The sequence below is a fragment of the Octodon degus genome, unplaced genomic scaffold (genome assembly GCF_000260255.1).
Source record: "Octodon degus isolate 3935 unplaced genomic scaffold, OctDeg1.0 scaffold00042, whole genome shotgun sequence".
In the NCBI taxonomy this organism is placed as follows: domain Eukaryota; kingdom Metazoa; phylum Chordata; class Mammalia; order Rodentia; family Octodontidae; genus Octodon; species Octodon degus.
In genome coordinates, this window is record NW_004524618.1 from 2,977,154 (window position 1) to 2,995,547 (window position 18,394).

General features: G+C 50.7%; 1 protein-coding gene across 1 annotated transcript; it reads left to right on the top strand.

Moving 5' to 3' along the window:
• The first annotated feature begins 3,544 nt into the window (after positions 1-3,544).
• Positions 3,545-17,884, top strand: Ina (internexin neuronal intermediate filament protein alpha). The gene is made up of 3 exons (XM_004631497.2): positions 3,545-4,618; positions 15,226-15,350; positions 17,229-17,884. Exons 1-3 carry the CDS (start codon positions 3,554-3,556, stop codon positions 17,566-17,568), a joined length of 1,530 nt encoding a protein of 509 aa, XP_004631554.1. The 5' UTR covers positions 3,545-3,553; the 3' UTR covers positions 17,569-17,884.
• Positions 17,885-18,394: the final 510 nt, after the last annotated feature.

Genomic DNA, 18,394 nt, shown 5'->3' on the forward strand with positions numbered 1-18,394 from the left:
ATAGATATATAGTTGCATTCTCTTAATGAATAGAATGATTTGTTCTAATGGTGTTTGTAAATAGGATCTCAAGTTCGCATCTTGTACAGCAATTAACCACTAAGAAGAATATATGCAGTGCATTATTTGTTGAAACTGTACTTCCGATTTGATTTGAAACTGTCTCATTGCAATCTGTTTATCAATAAAATTTTGAAAAAAAAAAAGAAAAAGAAATGGAGTCTTCAGCTGGGCATGATGGCTTGTGTCTATAATTCCAGGATTCTGGGTGGCTGGTGTGGGAGAAGGATAAATTCTAGCCCAGCTGAGGCAAGTAGCAACTTAGGGAGACCCAGTCTGAAAGCTTAACAGGGGTGGGGGGTGTAAGTCAGTCCAAAGGCCTGGGTTCAATCCTCAGTACAACACAAACACACATACAAAAAGAAGGAGAGGAAGACAAACAGATGGAGAGAAGGAAGGAGGGGAGGAGGGATAGGAGAGGGTGAGGGCAAGGGCGAGGGCGAGGGCAAGGGTGAGGGGGAGGGAGACCAACCTGCCGCTGTTGTCTAGGCCGGTCTGCAGTCCTGGGCTAAACAGGTCCTCCTGCCTCAGCCCCCCAAGTAGCTGGGGCAGTGGACACTGAGCACATTCTACTGTGCCTGCTCCTGCTCACTTTTGATACGCAGTAATGAGCATTCCGAGTGGATGCCAAGAGGCCAGTCCATTGATTGGCCACGCGCAGCAGGCCTTTCACACCACTTCATGGCTCACTTAAATCTCGCAGTAATCTCATGAGAGGTAGCTCAGTGGTTCTGAATCCGAGACCTAATAATTGACTAGGCTTGAAAACCACTCAGGTGGACAGCTGGTTGCAATGTGTAGATGAATAACTGAAGTTCAGGAAATAACAGTAAGGGGCTTGAGGTCGCATGACTAGGAGTAGTCACCTACATCCCTCAAGGAAAGTACCTTACCAGAAGCCATCCTGCCTCTGGCATCTCAAAGGAGCATCTGCAAAGGAAGCATAGAAGGCCCTGAGCTGAGACCTGGAAACCTGTGAGCTCTGTCGGTGGCGCTGCCAACTGTCCCAAGCCCTGAGGTTGCGGTGCGAGGGAGGACTGGGCACGAGCTAACTGTGTCTGGGGGCTGAGTGGGACACAGAGCTGAGGGAGGCTGGCACTCCCTCAGGAAACCTGACCGGAAGGACAGAGCCTGGGCCAGGCCAAGACCTTCCTTCTTCAAGAGCTTTGTGCTTTTTTGTGCTGAAGTTACCAAAGCCAAACACCAAACTCTGGGGGCCCAGGACCGAGAAGGGGAGATGGGTGGCCCCAGGAGAGTGCAGGCAATCTGGAAGACAATGACAATGCAACCCACTCTAGACTTCCCAGGGCCCCATCAGCGAAGCCTTCTGCTTCCATCCCATGCGTATTCGTTTCTGTCTTTGAGGTGCTGCTTCTACTGCAGGATACAAAGGGAAAGAAAAGGAGAATTTCAGCAGAACATTTGGATGATTTGTAAGGGTCCAACTAACACAGCTGAGGAGACTGGAAGAGTTGTCTGGCTAGGTGGCACCTAGGCAAACCCAGGCTGGCTGGACTGTCCTCAGGGGCAGCCTGGAACCCCCCGGTGGCCGCTTTCTGCAATCCTCTTACCAAATCCAACTCAGACTCGTTCCTTGTGACTTGAAAGAAGAGGATGACAGCTCCTCACACAGATGGAGCCCTCAGGGCACCTTCACTGTCAGCCAGCCTGTCCTGGGCTGGGGGAGGCAGCGGTGTTAGCCCTCCATATCGCAGCAGTGACAGCGCTACAGTTCAACCCCCACTCTGTCTGGTGTTATTTCAATCACAAACTGGCTGGCTGCACTCTGTTAGCCCCATGCTGCCTGCAGGGTGCTAGCACACCTTCAGATGTCTCACTGAATCAACTCTGTTGAGGGAAAGGTCTCTACTCACTCATGGCTATAGAGAAAGCCACCTTGAAAAGTGGTCAGAAGGAGGTGAAACTATGCACAAGTGCTGGGAACAGGACTTACCCACCACTCTCCCACCCTTCATGGCTCTAGAGACCTCAGACCTTGGTCTTTCTGGCTCAAGTCTTAGTGAGTGATGAGGGAATAGAGGGATGGGGTGTGACATGGCCTGATCGTCTTCCACAGTAAGCACAAGGCCAAAGACAGCTCCAGAGGCCCGGGAGATGGCTCAGTGGAACAAGCATTTCCCTGGCAAGCGCAAGGACCTGAGTTCAATTCCTGGTTCTGCCAAAGACAGCTCCAAGCCTGGTATGTTGACACAAGCCTGCATTTCCAGCACTCCAGAAGGCTGAGGCAGGAGGATCACAAGTGCAAGACCAGCTTGGGCAATTTTGCAATTTAGTGAGAGACTTTCAAAATAAACAAAGGCCAGAGGCTGGGCTGCAGCTCAGTGTGAAGGCCCTTGGTCCAATCCCCAGTAATGAAATAAGATCGGCTCCAAAGTCCCATAAGATCCCCCCTTCCTTTGGTGGTCTGTCCTTCCTTTATTATCCATTCAGCGAAATGAAAATTGACCCAGAACTGTAAGGTCTGAAGAGGTCTTTTGCTGCCTCTCCAGGGACCACTTTCTTCCCTCTGGAGTTTAATCTGTTTGCAGGAGGCTCTTTTGTCCAGAGAGATCTCTACAAAGAGCAGGTCTTGAAAGCCTCGGATTCACACATCTCCAAACGCTTGCAGGGCTAGGCGGCCGGCAGCAGGAAGAGCTTGACGAAGAGCGTGACGCGGAAGCCAGTGGCAGGGACTGTGGGAGACGAATGCACCTATGGGTGCAATGGGACCTCACTTCCACTGCGGCCGCCCCAATTCCTCCCCTTTTAGTAGAAGACAAGTCCGGACGATAAACAGTCAAAATCAATCCAATTTCTTTTTAGACAACGCCTCCGAGCTTGAAAATGCCCATTTTGAGATGTTTAAACGGAACATTTTTAAAACAGAAGCCACCAGCACGCGGGTCAGTAAGAGTCTGCTCAGCATCAGAGCCCTGCAAACGCACCCAAGCGACGCTCTGCGCCTTCGCCCTGCTCACGCCTGACCCCCTATCCCTGCTCCCTCCTCCTACAGTCTCCTCTGGGGGTTCCCCCACCCTTAAGGCCTTAGGCGCCTCGGAGCCAGAGCGATGCGCTCAGCCTCAGACCATCTCCAGCCCAGACTCCCGAGGGTGGGGACAAGGCCTGGCCCTGCGGGTCCCCTCTAGCTGCAAAACCAGCGCTCCTCTTCAGAAGCTCAGGGGAGGGGATGGGCGTGGGGAGCAGGCTTTTCTCAGAAAGCCCCCTTTCTCTCCACGCCTTGGGGAGCCGGAGGACAGGGTTTAGACACTCGCCAGAGCTGTGCGGTCTCAGGCTGGGAGCCCAGGACGCGTAGGACTCTGTCGCAGTGCCCGCGCGTCCCCACCGCGTCCCGACCCCCTCCCCGCCGGCCCGGAGCAGGAGCTCCGCCCCCCAAGCACCGCCCCGGCCCCTCCCGGCCTTAAAGCTCCGCGCGCCCGCCCGCGCCGCCTGCCTCACCTCCCGCGTCCTCCGAGCTCCTGCCCAGCCCGGCACCATGAGCTTCGGTTCCGAGCACTACCTGTGCGCCTCCTCCTACCGCAAGGTGTTCGGCGATGGCGCGCGTCTCTCCGGGCGCCTCTCGGCGGCCGGCGGCGCGGGCAGCTTTCGCTCGCACTCGCTGTCTCGCTGCTCCACGGCTTCCGCGGCCGCCTGCGCCCCGAGCTCCTCGCTCGGCCTGGGCCTGGCCTACCGGAGCCGCGCGGCGGCGGCCGACGGGCTGGACCTGAGCCAGGCGGCGGCGCGCACCAACGAGTACAAGATCATCCGCACCAACGAGAAGGAGCAGCTGCAGGGCCTCAACGACCGCTTCGCGGTGTTCATCGAGAAGGTGCACCAGCTGGAGACGCAGAACCGCGCGCTCGAGGCCGAGCTGGCCGCCCTGCGGCAGCGCCACGCCGAGCCGTCGCGCGTGGGCGAGCTCTTCCAGCGCGAGCTCCGCGACCTGCGCGCGCAGCTGGAGGAGGCGAGCTCGGCGCGCGCGCAGGCCCTGCTGGAGCGCGACGGCCTGGCCGAGGAGGTGCAGCGGCTGCGGGCGCGCTGCGAGGAGGAGAGCCGCGGGCGCGAGGGGGCCGAGCGCGCCCTCAAGGCGCAGCAGCGCGACGTGGACGGCGCCACGCTGGCCCGTCTGGACCTGGAGAAGAAGGTGGAGTCGCTGTTGGACGAGCTCGCCTTCGTGCGCCAGGTGCATGACGAGGAGGTGGCCGAGCTGCTGGCCACCCTGCAGGCCTCGTCGCAGGCCGCGGCCGAGGTCGACGTGGCGGTGGCCAAGCCGGACCTGAGCTCGGCGCTGAGGGAGATCCGCGCACAGTACGAGTCCTTGGCCGCCAAGAACCTGCAGTCTGCGGAGGAGTGGTACAAGTCCAAGTTCGCCAACCTGAATGAGCAGGCGGCGCGCAGCACCGAGGCCATCCGTGCCAGCCGCGAGGAGATCCACGAGTACCGGCGCCAGCTGCAGGCGCGCACCATCGAGATCGAGGGCCTGCGCGGAGCCAATGAGTCCCTGGAGAGGCAGATCCTGGAGCTGGAGGAGCGGCACAGCGCGGAGGTGGCCGGTTACCAGGTAAGGGCCGGTCCTCTGGAGCCTCGGGCCCTTGGGAGATGGGTGGGGCTGTAGGGGGTGGAAGGTGGCGGGGACCTCGACTCTGGCGTCGGCAGGCAGAAATCCATGCCGTTTCTACTGTGAACTCTGGGTGCCCAGAAAGAAGCTTTCCATCCCCGCCCTTAGTTATGTTCTCGTTTGAGTTCTAACAAAGAAACAAGTGAGTTTTTCTCAGACTCAAAAAAAATCTGATCAATCCTGTCCATCAGCAAGTGTTCAAACACCGTGTGGCCTGGGGAAGGGCCTCCACCCAGGCAGGAGAGCGGGTGGAGGCAGGGCAGAGCCTCTGCGGTCTGGACTGCTGTCTCTGCCATCTGCTGTGATTGGTTTTGGAAAGGTTTCTGTACGCCGCAGAACTGATATTTATGGAGTGTGTCTGCCAGCCAAGCTCTGGAGCCAAGAAGAGTGCTACCCATTTTCTTGATTTTTGCCTTCAAAAATGTGTGGAGACAGAGAACTCAGGAAGCTGGGTGGAGTCTTAACTACTAACAACCGTGCTGCTGTACCCTCCCTCGCAACACACACACACACACGTCCTCCATCTACTGACATTTCCTAAAGAAATCTTTCTTTCTTTACCAGGGGTTGAACTCAGGCCCTTGAGCTTGCCAGGCAAGTGCTTAGTCTAGTGAGCCATCTTCCTGGCCCCTGAAAGAAATCTTTATACAAGGTGTTTAGCAGGGCAGACCCGCGGGCGCTGTCCATGGTGCTGATCCATATCGCTCCTCTTTCTTGCCCTAGTTATGAATCTCCAGGCAATTAACTGCTTTGACATTTTTTTTCTTTGAAACACATCAGCTTGGTTACCTGCAATCAAAGGTCACTTTGTGGGCAGCATCAATTTTCACTTTCATGGATGGCTTAATACAACAAGAACCCCTCAATGGGCTCAGCAGCTAGGGTGGAGGGACTCTCCCATTTTAAGTGTAGAAATTCCCATTACTTCAGGATTTTTCTATCTTAAAGGCATGTGGAAAATCACAGAGCTGGTTTCATTGTTATAGGTGGCTTCTTTTTTCCATCTTGCCCTGCCCTGTAAGCTCATGCTAGGTATTGATTGGCTCTTTCCTCCCAACAAAGGCTCCTGCGTCTTCAATTTTACTACACAGAACATTCTGGGCTTTTAACTACAAAGGGCGTAGAAACAAGAGATAGGATGAATGAAGAATGCAGAAAAGAGCCAAAGGAGCATGGCTTATTTTCAAGGAGCTTATAATAGAAGCTCCTTGGAATAGAATGCCAATAATACAGAAACTTAAAATAATTTATTCTGCTTAGGGTTGAAGTTTATATTTGATAAGTTGGAAACATTAATAACCGAGAAAAAGCATGGAATCTGAAAGGGTCTGTTTTAGTCAGGAGCTAAGGAATTCTGTGCAGGTATTGGTGGTTCATTACAAATAACTCCGTCTGACAAAGGAAGAAAGCCTGGTTGTGGTGGTTTTGATTATAGTTCAGTGGTGCAGTGCCTGCCTGGCAAGCATGAGGTCCTGAGTTACGCTCCCAGCACCCCCCCCAAAAAAAAACCCAAAAAACTATTTTGCTTCAAAATCTGTAATGAATGCTATGTAGCTGGCTTCTGGGTGATGTGAATCAATCACATTTAATTAAATAAGACTTCATGTTTTCTCCCAGAAGCCTCAAAGGCTGAGCTAGGTGGTCTTCTGGAAGAAAAGCCCAGTGTTTCTGCGAAAAAATGATAACTCACCTGAACTTTCCACAGAATTGGGTGGTGCCATGTCCTCTGCTTGTTTCAGCCCCTACAGCCTAAGAGGTAATGATGGTGCTGACTGGCTTTCCTTGCTATAAAAGGCGTTCAGTGTTAGACAATAGAAGGCCCACCCAGACAAGGTCTGCGGGAAGCAAACAGCAGAACGGCGGCTTCTGTAGCTCTGCAGTGCTTTCCCCATGGGCTTTGGCCTTCAGAGTCTCAGTGGCCCTCCTGATGGGAGTGAAGAGCTCCGGCAGCAGAGAGCTACCTCCCACCCCTTGGCACTAACGACAGGGGTGGGGCTCACAGTTGGACCTGCACGTCCTGAATGCCCAAAGCCTCTGGCTATTCTAACAATTGCAGTGCTGGCCAAGGTGAAAAGCCTCCCTGTCCACAAAGACAGGCAGCCATTGTTTCCTTGCCCCCTAACCCTGCTCCTCCTCTTACTGCAGTAGTGGGAGGATGCTCTCTTCTGGCTGCTTTGGAAATCAGGGAAGGCACCTTTCCTTTGCAGGCATGGCAACCCTTTCAGAGACGCAGGAAGGCCTCGTGAGAGTCGAGGTTTCCTACCCCAGAGAGCTGATAGCCTATTTGAAGAAAGGCTGTGTATTACATTCAGAAGGATAAAGAATGATTCAAGGTGACATAGGAAGTACACAGTGGGCAGTCGGGCAAGAGGAGAGATTAGGAAGAGCTGGGCCTGCTGTCTCCAAAGGCCGAATGCAGCTGCCTCTTTCATGGCAAGTGGAGATTTCCCATTTCTGTTCCCTGTGCACTTGCCTCACCTCCTGGCATGCCGGTGTGCAGACTCTTGGAGGCTTCGTGTGTCACAGACCTTAGACCTGGCCTACAGAGCCAGAGCGTTCCTTGAAAGGCCTTGCTGCACTGTCAAGAGCTCGGCTGCTTAATGTTCCGCAGGGAGATCAGCCAAGCCTGCCCTCTTCTTGCCAAGATGAGATTGGAGTATAGCCTAATTAAATAGCAGCAAGGGCTTGGCCCCTGGGAGAGCGCAGGCCGCAGTGGCTGCCTAGAAGGATAACTGGATAGATCTATTTTTTTTTATTTTAAAAAGAAAAAATAAAACAATTTCAAAACAAGATAACAGAGGGGTAACAATGGCTAATCATTGCCTCTTGTTATCTTTAGATAGATCTACTTTGAAATAAGAATTGAAGGGGGAAAATATTATATTTGGTCATATTTTTTTTTCTTTTTCAAGTTCTTTTATCTGCTTTTTTGTTTTTTGTTTTTTGTTTGTTTGCTTTTCCCTATTTTACTCTGTTATTGTCACCTGGCCACCTCGATTGATAGCTCCTTTACAGAAATGTTAGAGGTTCCTAAACCCAGTGGTGCACAAGTGGGTTTAAGAAAAAAAAGACTCTTGAGCACACCTTGGAGGTTATGGACTCAGTAGCTCCCAGGTGGGGCCCAGGAATATGCATTTTTAGTAAAAGTGCTGTCTTCTGTCAGTCCTGGCACTGATTTTGGAGTGCGCTGAGCTAAACCACATTTTCCAGTAAGGCGGCTTACAGAGAGATACATAGATACAAACATAGAGGATTTTAGCTGAGTGTGGTGGCGCGTGCCTGTAGTCCCCGCACAGAGAGACTGAGGCAGGAAGATTGTCATTGCTGGGTGTTCAAGGCCAGACTGTGCTATGGAATGAGAGCCTGTCTCTAAAAAAATTAAAAAATAAAAATAAAGTGCCATAGGAGAGAAAAAGGAAAAGATGTGGATGGAGTAAAGATGGGGTGAGAATAAGAACAGTGGTGGTGCCTGGATGGGCTGCACAGAGAAGTCCTCTGTCCCCTGCAGGGCTTTATGCAAATGAGCAATTCAGGACCAACTCTTAGAGTTAGACCCTGAGGAGCTGGCTACTGCTGCTGGCTGAGGGCCTCCAGTAGTAGTGACATTCACAGCATGGTAGTCTTGGCTCTGCCTCGCTGCAGATGCCAGTGTCCTCCCGTCCCTGTTCCCCATCACTCCAGGAGAGCCCCCCACTGGCCTGGAGCACAGTAGCCCTTGACCTGACCTGGTCCAGCCTGAAGCAGCAGCAGCAGCCCCAGCAGCAGCAGTCCCCCCCAGCAGCCCCAGCTGCAGCCGCCCCCCAAGCAGCCAGCAGCCTCAGCAGCTGCCCCCCAAGCAGCCAGCAGCCTCAGCAGCAGCCCCCCCCCAAGCAGCCAGCAGCCTCAGCAGCAGCCCCCTCCCCCCGCAGCCCCAGTTGCAGCCGCCCCTCCCCCCAGCAGCTCCAGCTGCAGCAGCAGCAGCATGGCCGGGGGAAGGGCCTTCCTCCAAGGGACGCCATCTTTGCTGGGCAGTGAGGGGCCTGAAGGACACGGACAAAGCCTGGACGTGTGCGCCACAGCAGGTAGCTCCTCTATGCCGTCTGGGCCCCATTGTCCACTCTGACCCATAAATGACTTGTGAAACATCCAGCATAAAAGTTCAAAGAAATCTCATCTGTCTGGAACTCAGCTCCCAGCAACTGCTTAGTTAGAAAACACAGCTGTAAAACAAAATGTTTTGAAGGAGAACCTAAGTCCCCTGCCGACAAGGCAGTATGTGTTAGGCCTGAGCCCAGCCCGATCGCTTTTGCCACGCCCGATTCTGAACGACCTCTTTAATTGGGTTTTAAGGCTGCAGGTGGACAGGGAAAGGCAGTCACTACCCCGTCAGGCATTGTCAGGAACGAGGAGCAGCAGAGCAGGCCATCTTTCAGGACAAAGGGATCCAGGATGCAGCAGCATGAGCCCAAACACTGACCTTCAGGGCCATTTAGGATAGAAGGAAATAGTGGGACAGACCCAAAGACAAAGGACATTACAGCATTGTGCAGAAGTAATCGATCATTTTCTGACATTGTTGAGGTAAGTTACATTAATTTTTTAAATATATAATTAAGTTTAGCTATACATACATACAATTAAGTTTTAGATATACATAATGGTCATATTTATCATGTGGACATTATTATTAATGTCTTAATTGACTGATACAAGCTACTTGAGAAAAGGCTTTTATTCAAAGTTGCTATTTTTTTATTTTTTGTATTTTTTAGGGAAGGGTCTACAGGGTGTTCAGGGTTTCACTACTAGATCGGACTAGTACTGATCCGCTTGTTTACAGCCTCCCAAAAGCTGGGATTATAGGTGTGTACCACCACGCCCAGTCTCAGTTGCCCTGGAGGCAGGGCTGGCAAGGCAGGCCTGGGGATTGAACCCCTGTCCCCTGTGCCTGCTTGCAGGTGCCTTAATCTGCTGAGCTATTTGACTGGCCCTGTTATTTTTTATCTGTTATTTTTAAAAAATTGTTGGGGCTGGTGAGATGGCTCAGTGGTCTAAAGCACCTACTTAGAACAAGCTTAGCAAAGCACAGGGACCGCGGTTCAATACCCCAGCACCACATGCCAGCCCCACCCCCTGATGGGCTGAGCTGGCCACACACACACACACACACACACACAAATAAATAAATGAATAAATAAAATTTAAAAAAAAATGTTATTTTTTAAAATGATGATGCTTTGAGAGATATGCAACCAATAATCTAGTATTAAGATTTTGGGGGCCTGGCTCTAGCTCAGTTCTTTAAGTGGCTGCTTCCACAAAGCTGTCAGCCTCAGCTTATTCTAGTTCGATCCCCACAACCCTCCAGCCAGCCAAAAGTGCCTTGAAGGCATTCGAGGTGCAAAAAAAAAAAAAAAAAAAAAAAAGATTTTGTTAGGCCAGGGAGATAACTCAGCGGCATAAGTTCCTGCCTGGCAAGCACAAGGTCTTGCGTTCAATACCCAGTATCAAAAAAAATAATAATAAATAAAATGTTGTTACACATTAATATTGTATAATAGATTAGTTTCTTATTTACCTGAAGGGTTGTAGGAAGCTTAAGATTTGATACTTTGGGGCTGGTGAGATAGCTTAGCAGACTAAACACTTGCTTACTAAGCAATACAGGGACCAGGGTTCAGTCCCCAGCACGATGAGCTGCGCTGGCCCTACCCCAGGAGCGCTGAGCCAGCCACTGAGTCCAGGCCCCGTGGCGCACCCTGTAATCCCAGCGCTGAGGAGGCTGAAGACAAAAGGATCACTGTGAGTCCAAGCTACATGGTGAAACCCTGTACCAAATATATTAAAAAAAAATTTGATAATTTGTCTATATTATCAAAAGAGTAGAATCACATGGTTTTGTTATTAACAATAATAAAAATGATTGCTAACACTTATTGAACACTTTTGCATGACACATTATTCTAATGACTTATCTAAAGGGATCAAACTCAGGACCTTGAACTTGCCAAGCGTTATCTAATTTAGTAGGTAATACATTCATCATTTGCTAATGTGAGGGCCATCAAACTGGAATACTAATTTGAGAGTCTCAGAACACCTTGGAGGGCCAGCCGAGTAGCTCACTGGATTAAAGTGCCTGCAAGCAGGTGCAGGGGCCAGGAGTTCTATCCCTGGGCCTGCCATGCCGCCCCGCCCCCCGGACACGCTGAGACAGCAGTTGAGACTGGCTGGTGTGGTGGTGTGCACCTGTAATCCCAGCTCTTGGGAGGCTGTAAACAGGAAGATCACTATGAGGCCAATCTAATACTGAGACCCTGAACACCCTATAGACCTTTCCCTTCCCTAAAAAATACAAAAAACAAAACACCTTGGAAATGCATAAATATAAGACCAGCGAGATAGCTCAGTGGACTGAACACCTGCTTAGGCAAGCATAGGGACAGGGGTTCGATCCCCAGCACCACATGCTGCACCAGCCCCGCCCAAGGTGCTCTGAGCCGGCCACTGAGACCAGGCGTGGTGGTGCACCTGGGGAGGCTGAAAACGAGGATCAGTACAAGTCCAAGCTGTGTAGTGAGATCCTGTACCAAATACATTTTTTAAAAAAGAAAGAAAAGCATAGGGGCCGGGGAGACGGCTCAGTGGAATAAGCGCTTCCCTGGCAAGCGCAAGGGCCTGAGTTCAATCTCTGGTTCCAGCGGGGGGAAAAAGCATAAATATAATTTTCCATAGGAAGAAATAGAAGAATTGAAAGAATTTAAATTCCTTTTTTTTTATAATTGGGGCACCATTTCATTTATTTATTTATTTATTTATTTATTTATTTTTGGCAGAACCAGGGATTGAACTCAGACCCTTGCCCTTGCCAGGAAAGCACTTATTCTACTGAGCTATCTCCCTGGCCCCCAGAATTGAAAGAATTAAAACATAGAAAACTAACATTGGACATTAGTGACAGGGCAAAGCAGTGCACCAGGGGGCACGATGAAAGCCTGCTCTCCCTCCAGAGCTGCTCTCTGCTCCTCTGAGCACTAGCTGCATCTCCCCTCCCCTTGCTTTTCCTTTACCCCAGGCCTCCTTACTCCTTCCAGTCATACTGATTTCCTGCTCCTAATCATAGATGAAACACATGTGCTTGTGGGCTGCTTTCACCTCAGACAGCAGCCATCCATCAAGTAAAAGGCTTGGGAAAAGCCCCCTTCAGCCTGCATGACATTATAGCACACTTCGAAATATCTGCATCGGGGCCGGGGAGATGGCTCAGAATAAGCGCTTGCCTGGCAAGCGCTAGGGCCTGAGTTTAATCCCCGATTCTGCAAAAAAAGAAAAAAGAAAAATCTGCGTCATTTTCTGGTGTCACCCACACTTCCCTTGGTGCCTGCCATTCTTTCCTCCATACCATGCGTTGACCGCTACGCTTTTGCAGTCCTCCTGTCAGTATTTATAGGCTAGGTGGGTAGATGAAGTCTTGCTGCAAATGGTCTTGGAGGTTTCAGCCCCTGCCATCTAAGCCTGCTTTTAGCACCCTGTTGTCTCCCCGCTCAAGTGGGGCTCCAGGGGCTTCAGGCTAGCTTTGCTGGGGTTGCTGGTCTCTTCATCTGCACGCCTGCTCATAGAAGGCGCCCCAATCCTTGTGCCCTTCATGGCTGCAAAGCTGCAGCTGAGTTGTGTGAGCTCTGGCACGTGCTCTTTCTGGTCCCGTGAAGAAATGCTTCTGTGGCGGCGCTGTCCGGTCCTTCATTCAGCTGTTGCTGGCTGAGCTTCTCTGGTGTGTATGTATCACCCTCGCACTGGGCATCTCGGTGACCGTGTTAGTTACACTTAGGGTTGTCACAGCTGGGAAGGAGAAGTGCTGGTGGCATCTTGGGGACAGACCCGGGCATGCCGCTAGCTGCACATCACAGTGCAGTCTCCCACCACAAAGCAGCAGCCAGCTCCAGAGACTAAAAACCCCTGTCCTAGGGGGCAGTGACAGAAAACAAACTGGCAATCAGTGAACAAGGTAATGTCATATGATAAAAGCAGAGAAGCAAACTGCAAGATTTTTTTTCTAGTTTCTGATTTTTTTCCTAATCCATCCTGCCTTTGTACCTTTCTCTAATTTTCCCACAGTTTCTGCAAGGGCCAGCAGCTGCCCTGGCTGGAGGTAGAATCATGTGGCTCAGTGGAGGGGAGCAGCCTAAGCTGGGCACAGGGGAAGAGCTGTCTGCAGAGAGTATGCAAGCTGCACCTTGTGTGATGAGGAATTGGCCACAGAAAGACTTTGTGGCTGGGTGTAGTGGCCCACGATTGTAATCCCCTTGTAATCCCCGTACTCTAGGAGCTGAGGCAAGGCAGGATGACTGCAGGTTTGACCCCATCCTGGGATACACAGCAGCTTCAGGCAAGCTTGACCTGAAGGGTTAAATGTTGGCTTGGTGTTCAAGGATCATAAATTTAAAGCTATTTTGCTTCTGTATCTTGGTTTGCATGTTTGAAGCAAAACTATGACATCAATTTCACTCTCCTCATATTGGGAATTGAGCCCAGGGTCTTCACACAGAGTGACATTTCCAGCCATTTTTAATTTTATTCTATGTATTTTTTTAGTTTGAAATAGGGTTTTGGTAGGTTGCCCTGGCTGGACTCAAGCTTTGGTTCTTGTGCCTCATCTCCCAGAGCGCTGGGATTCCAGGTGTGTACTGCTGTATCTGGCTGAATTTAGGTTTATAGTTTGTTTTGTTTTGTTGTAATTTCTTTTCTTTTTCTTTTTAAAAAATGTATTTAGTACAGGGGCTACAGGGTCTCATTACACAGATCAGACTCGTAGTGATCCTCCTGTTTTTATTTATTTTTTTTATTTATTTTATTTATGTGTGTGTATGTGTGTGTGTGTGTGTGGCCAGCTCAACCCACCAGGGGGCAGGGCTGGCTGGCATGTGGTGCTGGGGGATTGAACCGCGGTCCCTGTGCTTGGCCAAGCTTGTTCTAAGTAGGTGCTTTAGACCACTGAGCCATCTCTCCAGCCCAGTCCTCCTGTTTTTAGCGTGCCAAGCTCTGGGATTACGGGCGTGCACTACCACATCCAGTCTCATTCCCTGTCTGAGGGTGCCCTGGGGCAGGGCCAACATGCCATGATGGGGGGAGAACCCCAGTCCCTGCATCTGCATAAGCAGGCGCTTTAATCAGCTGTCTGGCTTCTTTTTCTTTTCTTTTAATTTTTTTTTTTTTTAATGTATTTGGTACAGGGTCTCACTACGCAGCTCAGACTCCTAGTGATCCTCCTGTTTCGGCCTCCCACGCTGGGATGACAGGCCTGCACCATCATGCCCAGTGTCTGTGGCTGACTCACTGTGCCCAGGGCAGGGCCGAGCTGTGGTCTGTGGTGCTGGGGGTGAAATTGCGGTCCCTGCACTTGCCTAAGCAGGCGCTTAGCCTGCTGAGCTCTCTCACTGGCCCTCTTGTTGTAATCTCAAGCCAAGCATGGCAGTGCATGCTTGTCATCCCAACACAAAGGGAGGCTGAAGCAGAAGGATCACAATTTCAGGTCTGGCCAAGGCCAGAAACCATCTTAGTGAAACCATCTCTGTTTCAAAATTAAAAAGGGCCAGGAATGTAGCTCAGTAGAGCACCCTGGGTTCAATCCATAGCACTGCAAAAAAGAAAAGTAAATTGTAATTTTATCTGGGGCAATGGATAGACATACCTGTAATCCAGCACTTGGGAGGTGAAAGCAGATGGACCACCACAAGTTCAAGACCAGGCTGGGCTGCATAGTGAGTTCGAGACCATCCTGAACTCCATAGTGAGACCCTGTCTCAAAAAGTAAAAATAAATAAATAAATTAAAAATAATAATAATAATAGTAATTTTAGTGTTCCATTTGGATTTTTTTTAAAAAAACCAAGCTCTTGGGCTGGTGAGATGGCTCAGTGGTCTAAAGCACCTACTTAGAACAAGCTTAGCAAAGCACAGGGACCGCGGTTCGATCCCCCAGCACCACAAGCCAGCCAGCCCCGCCCCCTGGTGGGCTGAGCTGGCCACACACACACACACACACACACACACATACAATAATTAATTAATTTAAAAAACCCAAGCTCTTTGGGGGTGCTTCCGCTTCCTCATTGGCTGCCATGAGAAATGCTTTCTGTGGTGTGCAGCAGGTATGCAGGAGTGAAGGCAGGAGCAGCAGCAGAGCGGGCTCGCTGGCTTCTCTGTGCTTCCTGCAGCTGGACTGCCGTGAGTCAGCGCCTCTCCTGCTCCCTGGGGTGGGTAAGGACACACACAGGAGTTGTTGTTCAGCACCAGAAAGAGCCAGCGCGGGGTGCGAAGCCCAAAACCTAACTTCTGCCAGCGCCCCTGGGAGCCACACACTCCTTGGGAAAGTTCCCAGCCTCCCTGTGCGTCTGAACTTCCTGGGGACAGTCACTTTAGCATGTGGATGCCAGGCCCGCACCTGAGCACAGATGAATGGCAGTCTGGGCTGGGGGCCGGACCTGGATCAGTTCCCTGGGTGGCTTGCCATGCAGCAATCTCAAGGAACCCCAGCTCACGTGGCCTGAACATCTCGGGTGGGCACTTTGCAGGACAGCATCGGGCAGCTGGAGAGTGACCTGAGGGGCACCAAGAGTGAGATGGCGCGCCACCTCCGCGAGTACCAGGACTTGCTGAATGTCAAAATGGCCCTTGACATCGAGATAGCAGCTTACAGGTACAGTACGCAGGCCCTGTCCACCTGGGCAGGGCTGTCCAGGTCAGCTGCCCACCCTGGGTCTGAACACAGGTGTGCAAAGGAGGGGCTTCCCTGTCCCCTTCTAGGAAGGCTCACCTCTCTGTCGCTCTACTCCGAGATATCCCGACTTCACCCATGAGTCCTAGAGCACTCTGTGTGCCTCCAGAGGCTGCAAGAACTCTGAAGACTCTAATTTTGCACTGGGGTGTACACACTTAGAAAGTCCTACAAGGTAGTATTTTTAAAAAAGAAATTATATATTGATCTGAAAGGACTTGAAATCGTGTGTTTTTGTGTGTGTGTTTTTTTTTGTATTTTAGGGAAGGGTCTACAGCGTGGTCAGGTCTCACTACCAGATTGTACTCATAGTGATCCGCCTGTTTGCAGCCTCCCAAGAGCTGGGATTACAGGCTCGCGCCACCACACCCAGTCTCAGTTGCTGTCTCAGTGCGCCCCGGAGGCAGGGCCAGCACAGAGATCTAATTTTCGGCCCCTGCACCTGCTTGCAGGGCTGAGCTATTTGGCTGGCCCTATAGGTGCTGCTTTTTGAGTAGTTTCCATGTGCCAGGCATCTGTTAGATGCTCCATAGAATGGCCCTGAGTATCAGGTGGACCCCAGAGCAGGGGGCTGCCTCAGGGTCACGGTGTGGGAAGGGGCAGGTGATCTCACCCTCAGATCTGCCTGCTCATCTTCGCTTTGTGCTGTGTAGACTACTTCAGAATAAAGTTCCACAAGTATCTGACAGTGACTTGAGTTTCTGATTGGTAGAAAAAGATGATGAAAACTGTAGGAAGGGCCAGAGAGATGGCTCAGTAGAATAAGTGCTTCTCTGACAAGTGCAAGGGCCTGAGTTCAATCCCCGGTTCGGAAGGAAGGAAGGAAATTGAGAGAGAGAGAGAGAGGGAGAGAGGGAGAGGGAGAGGGAGAGGGAGGGGGGCAGAGAGAGAGAGAGAGAGAGAGAGAGAGAGAGAGAGAGAGAGAGAGAGAGAAAGAAAGAAAACTGTGGGAGTTATAAGAAACAAGACCCTGGGACCAGCCACTCTGGACCAGCCACTCTTTTATGATACTGGTTAGCGTGGCTGAGAAAAGTCTGGTGTCTGAGACAGTGTCACTCACTGGCTTTTGTTACTGCTGGTTCTATTTCTTTTGTAGTTTTATACATTGAAAAATACATGTCTTTTTTTTTTTTTTTTTTTTTTTTTTGGTGGAACCAGGGATTGAACTCAGACCCTTGCACTTGACAGGAAGTGCTTATTCTACTGAGCCATCTTCCCAGCCTGAAAAATACATGTCTTATGAGCTAGAGGTGTGGCTCAGTGGTTGAGCTCTTGCCTGGCATGCTCAAGGCCCTGGGTTGCAGCCCCTGTACCACCGAAAGAAAGAACTGAAGTTGACTGAATTAGGCATTTCCTCGCTCCTGTGCGGCCTTCCCACCTCTTTATCCCTGTTGCAGTTAAGGTGTTAATTAGGAGAATTATTTCTCCCTAAAGCTTTGTACACTCTTAATTGGCAAAAATGAGTTTGATGTGTGGTAGAGGAGCTTGTAGGTTTCCCTTCAGGAACATGCTGGTGACCAGCACAGGTTTCCCTTTGATACTGTTTAAACAAGCAGGTGCTGGGGTGTGTGTGTGCGTGCGTGAGTGCGTGCGTGCGTGCATACATACGTGTGCTAAGCTCTAACTCTTCAAGCCTTGGAAGGCAATATTCTTGAGCCTAACCTCATGAAAAACTTGTAGTATCCTTTGGAGTGTCTCTAAAGCAAATAGAGACTGACTGGTTACATTCTTTAAAAAAAAAAAAACCACAAAAAACTGTCAAGTTCACTTCCTGAGAGTTTGTCTCTGTTGGATTTACAGGAAACTGCTGGAAGGGGAGGAGACACGGTTCAGCGCCGCCGGTGGATTAAGCCTTTCAGGGCTGAACCCGCTTCCCACCTCGAGCTACCTGCTCCCTCCCAGAGCCCCCAGCTCTGCAGCCTCCAAAGTGGTGGCCTCCACGGGGCTGTCACTTAAGAAGGAGGAGGAGGAAGAGGAGGAGGAGGAGGAGGAGGAGGAGGAGGCCTCTAAGGGCACCTCTAAGAAAACCTCCCAGACAGGAGAAAGTTTCCGAGAAATATTGGAGGAGACAGTGATATCTACTAAGAAAATCGAGAAGTCAAATATAGAAGAAAACACCATTTCAAGCCAAAAGATATAATTCTTTGCTTAAAAAAGTTAATGCTTAAGAGGGAATAATATGCATTTGACTTGTTAAACAGCCTATTCCTGAACCGTAACACCTGTCACCACTATATAACGTCTTCAAGGCCTCAGTCTCATAGCTAGCTAGCGTCGAATAGTTTCTCTGATAGGAAAGCCAGCCCTGGATTGGAGTAAGCTTCGGTCCGGTCCGGGAGCCAGCACGGAGGAGTCACCGCAGAACCCTGCTTCCTCGCCCCGGGCCACCCAGGCAGAGAAGGTTCAGCGAGGAAGGCCCACCCCAGGTGCCAGGTCTGTGACTCCTCAGCTGCCCAGAGCTGAGCGGAAGTCGCACTTGCTCACAGAGCCAGCCAGGCCCAGCTCGGTGATCTTACTACACATACGTAAAACAGAATCGCTGCCAGAACCCAAAAAGAACCAGTGATCCACAGCCACTTCCACTCTGATAGAAGTCAGTCCCAGATGATAGGTGTTTCTTTAATGGACATTTTACTTTCCACTTCCTCCAACTCCATAGATACCTTTTTTCCACCCAGGAGGGAAAAAAAGGAGACTAGTGTAGTATTCTTCCCTTTTAAACATGTTTAGGTTCTTCTCAAAAGAACAGCCCTTTTCACTCTCTTTGCTTAATGAGTAAAATTAAGTGCATGTTGACCATCCTGTGATTGTGTAGTGGCTTATCCCCGCCCAGTTTATATCCATTCAATTCTGTAGGTTTAAAAACATGGCAGTGAGCCGGGCGTGGTGGTGCATGCCTGTAATCCCAGCACCCGGGAGGCTGAGGCAGGAGGATCGCTGTGAGTTGGAACTACATAGTGAGACCC

Coding starts and splice junctions, on each gene's coding strand:
- Ina (XM_004631497.2), top strand. CDS start 3,554: ATGAGCTTCGGTTCCGAGCACTACCTGTGCGCCTCCTCCTACCGCAAG. Junction 4,619..15,225: donor CGGAGGTGGCCGGTTACCAG/GTAAGGGCCGGT, acceptor GGCACTTTGCAG/GACAGCATCGGGCAGCTGGA. Junction 15,351..17,228: donor ATCGAGATAGCAGCTTACAG/GTACAGTACGCA, acceptor TTGGATTTACAG/GAAACTGCTGGAAGGGGAGG.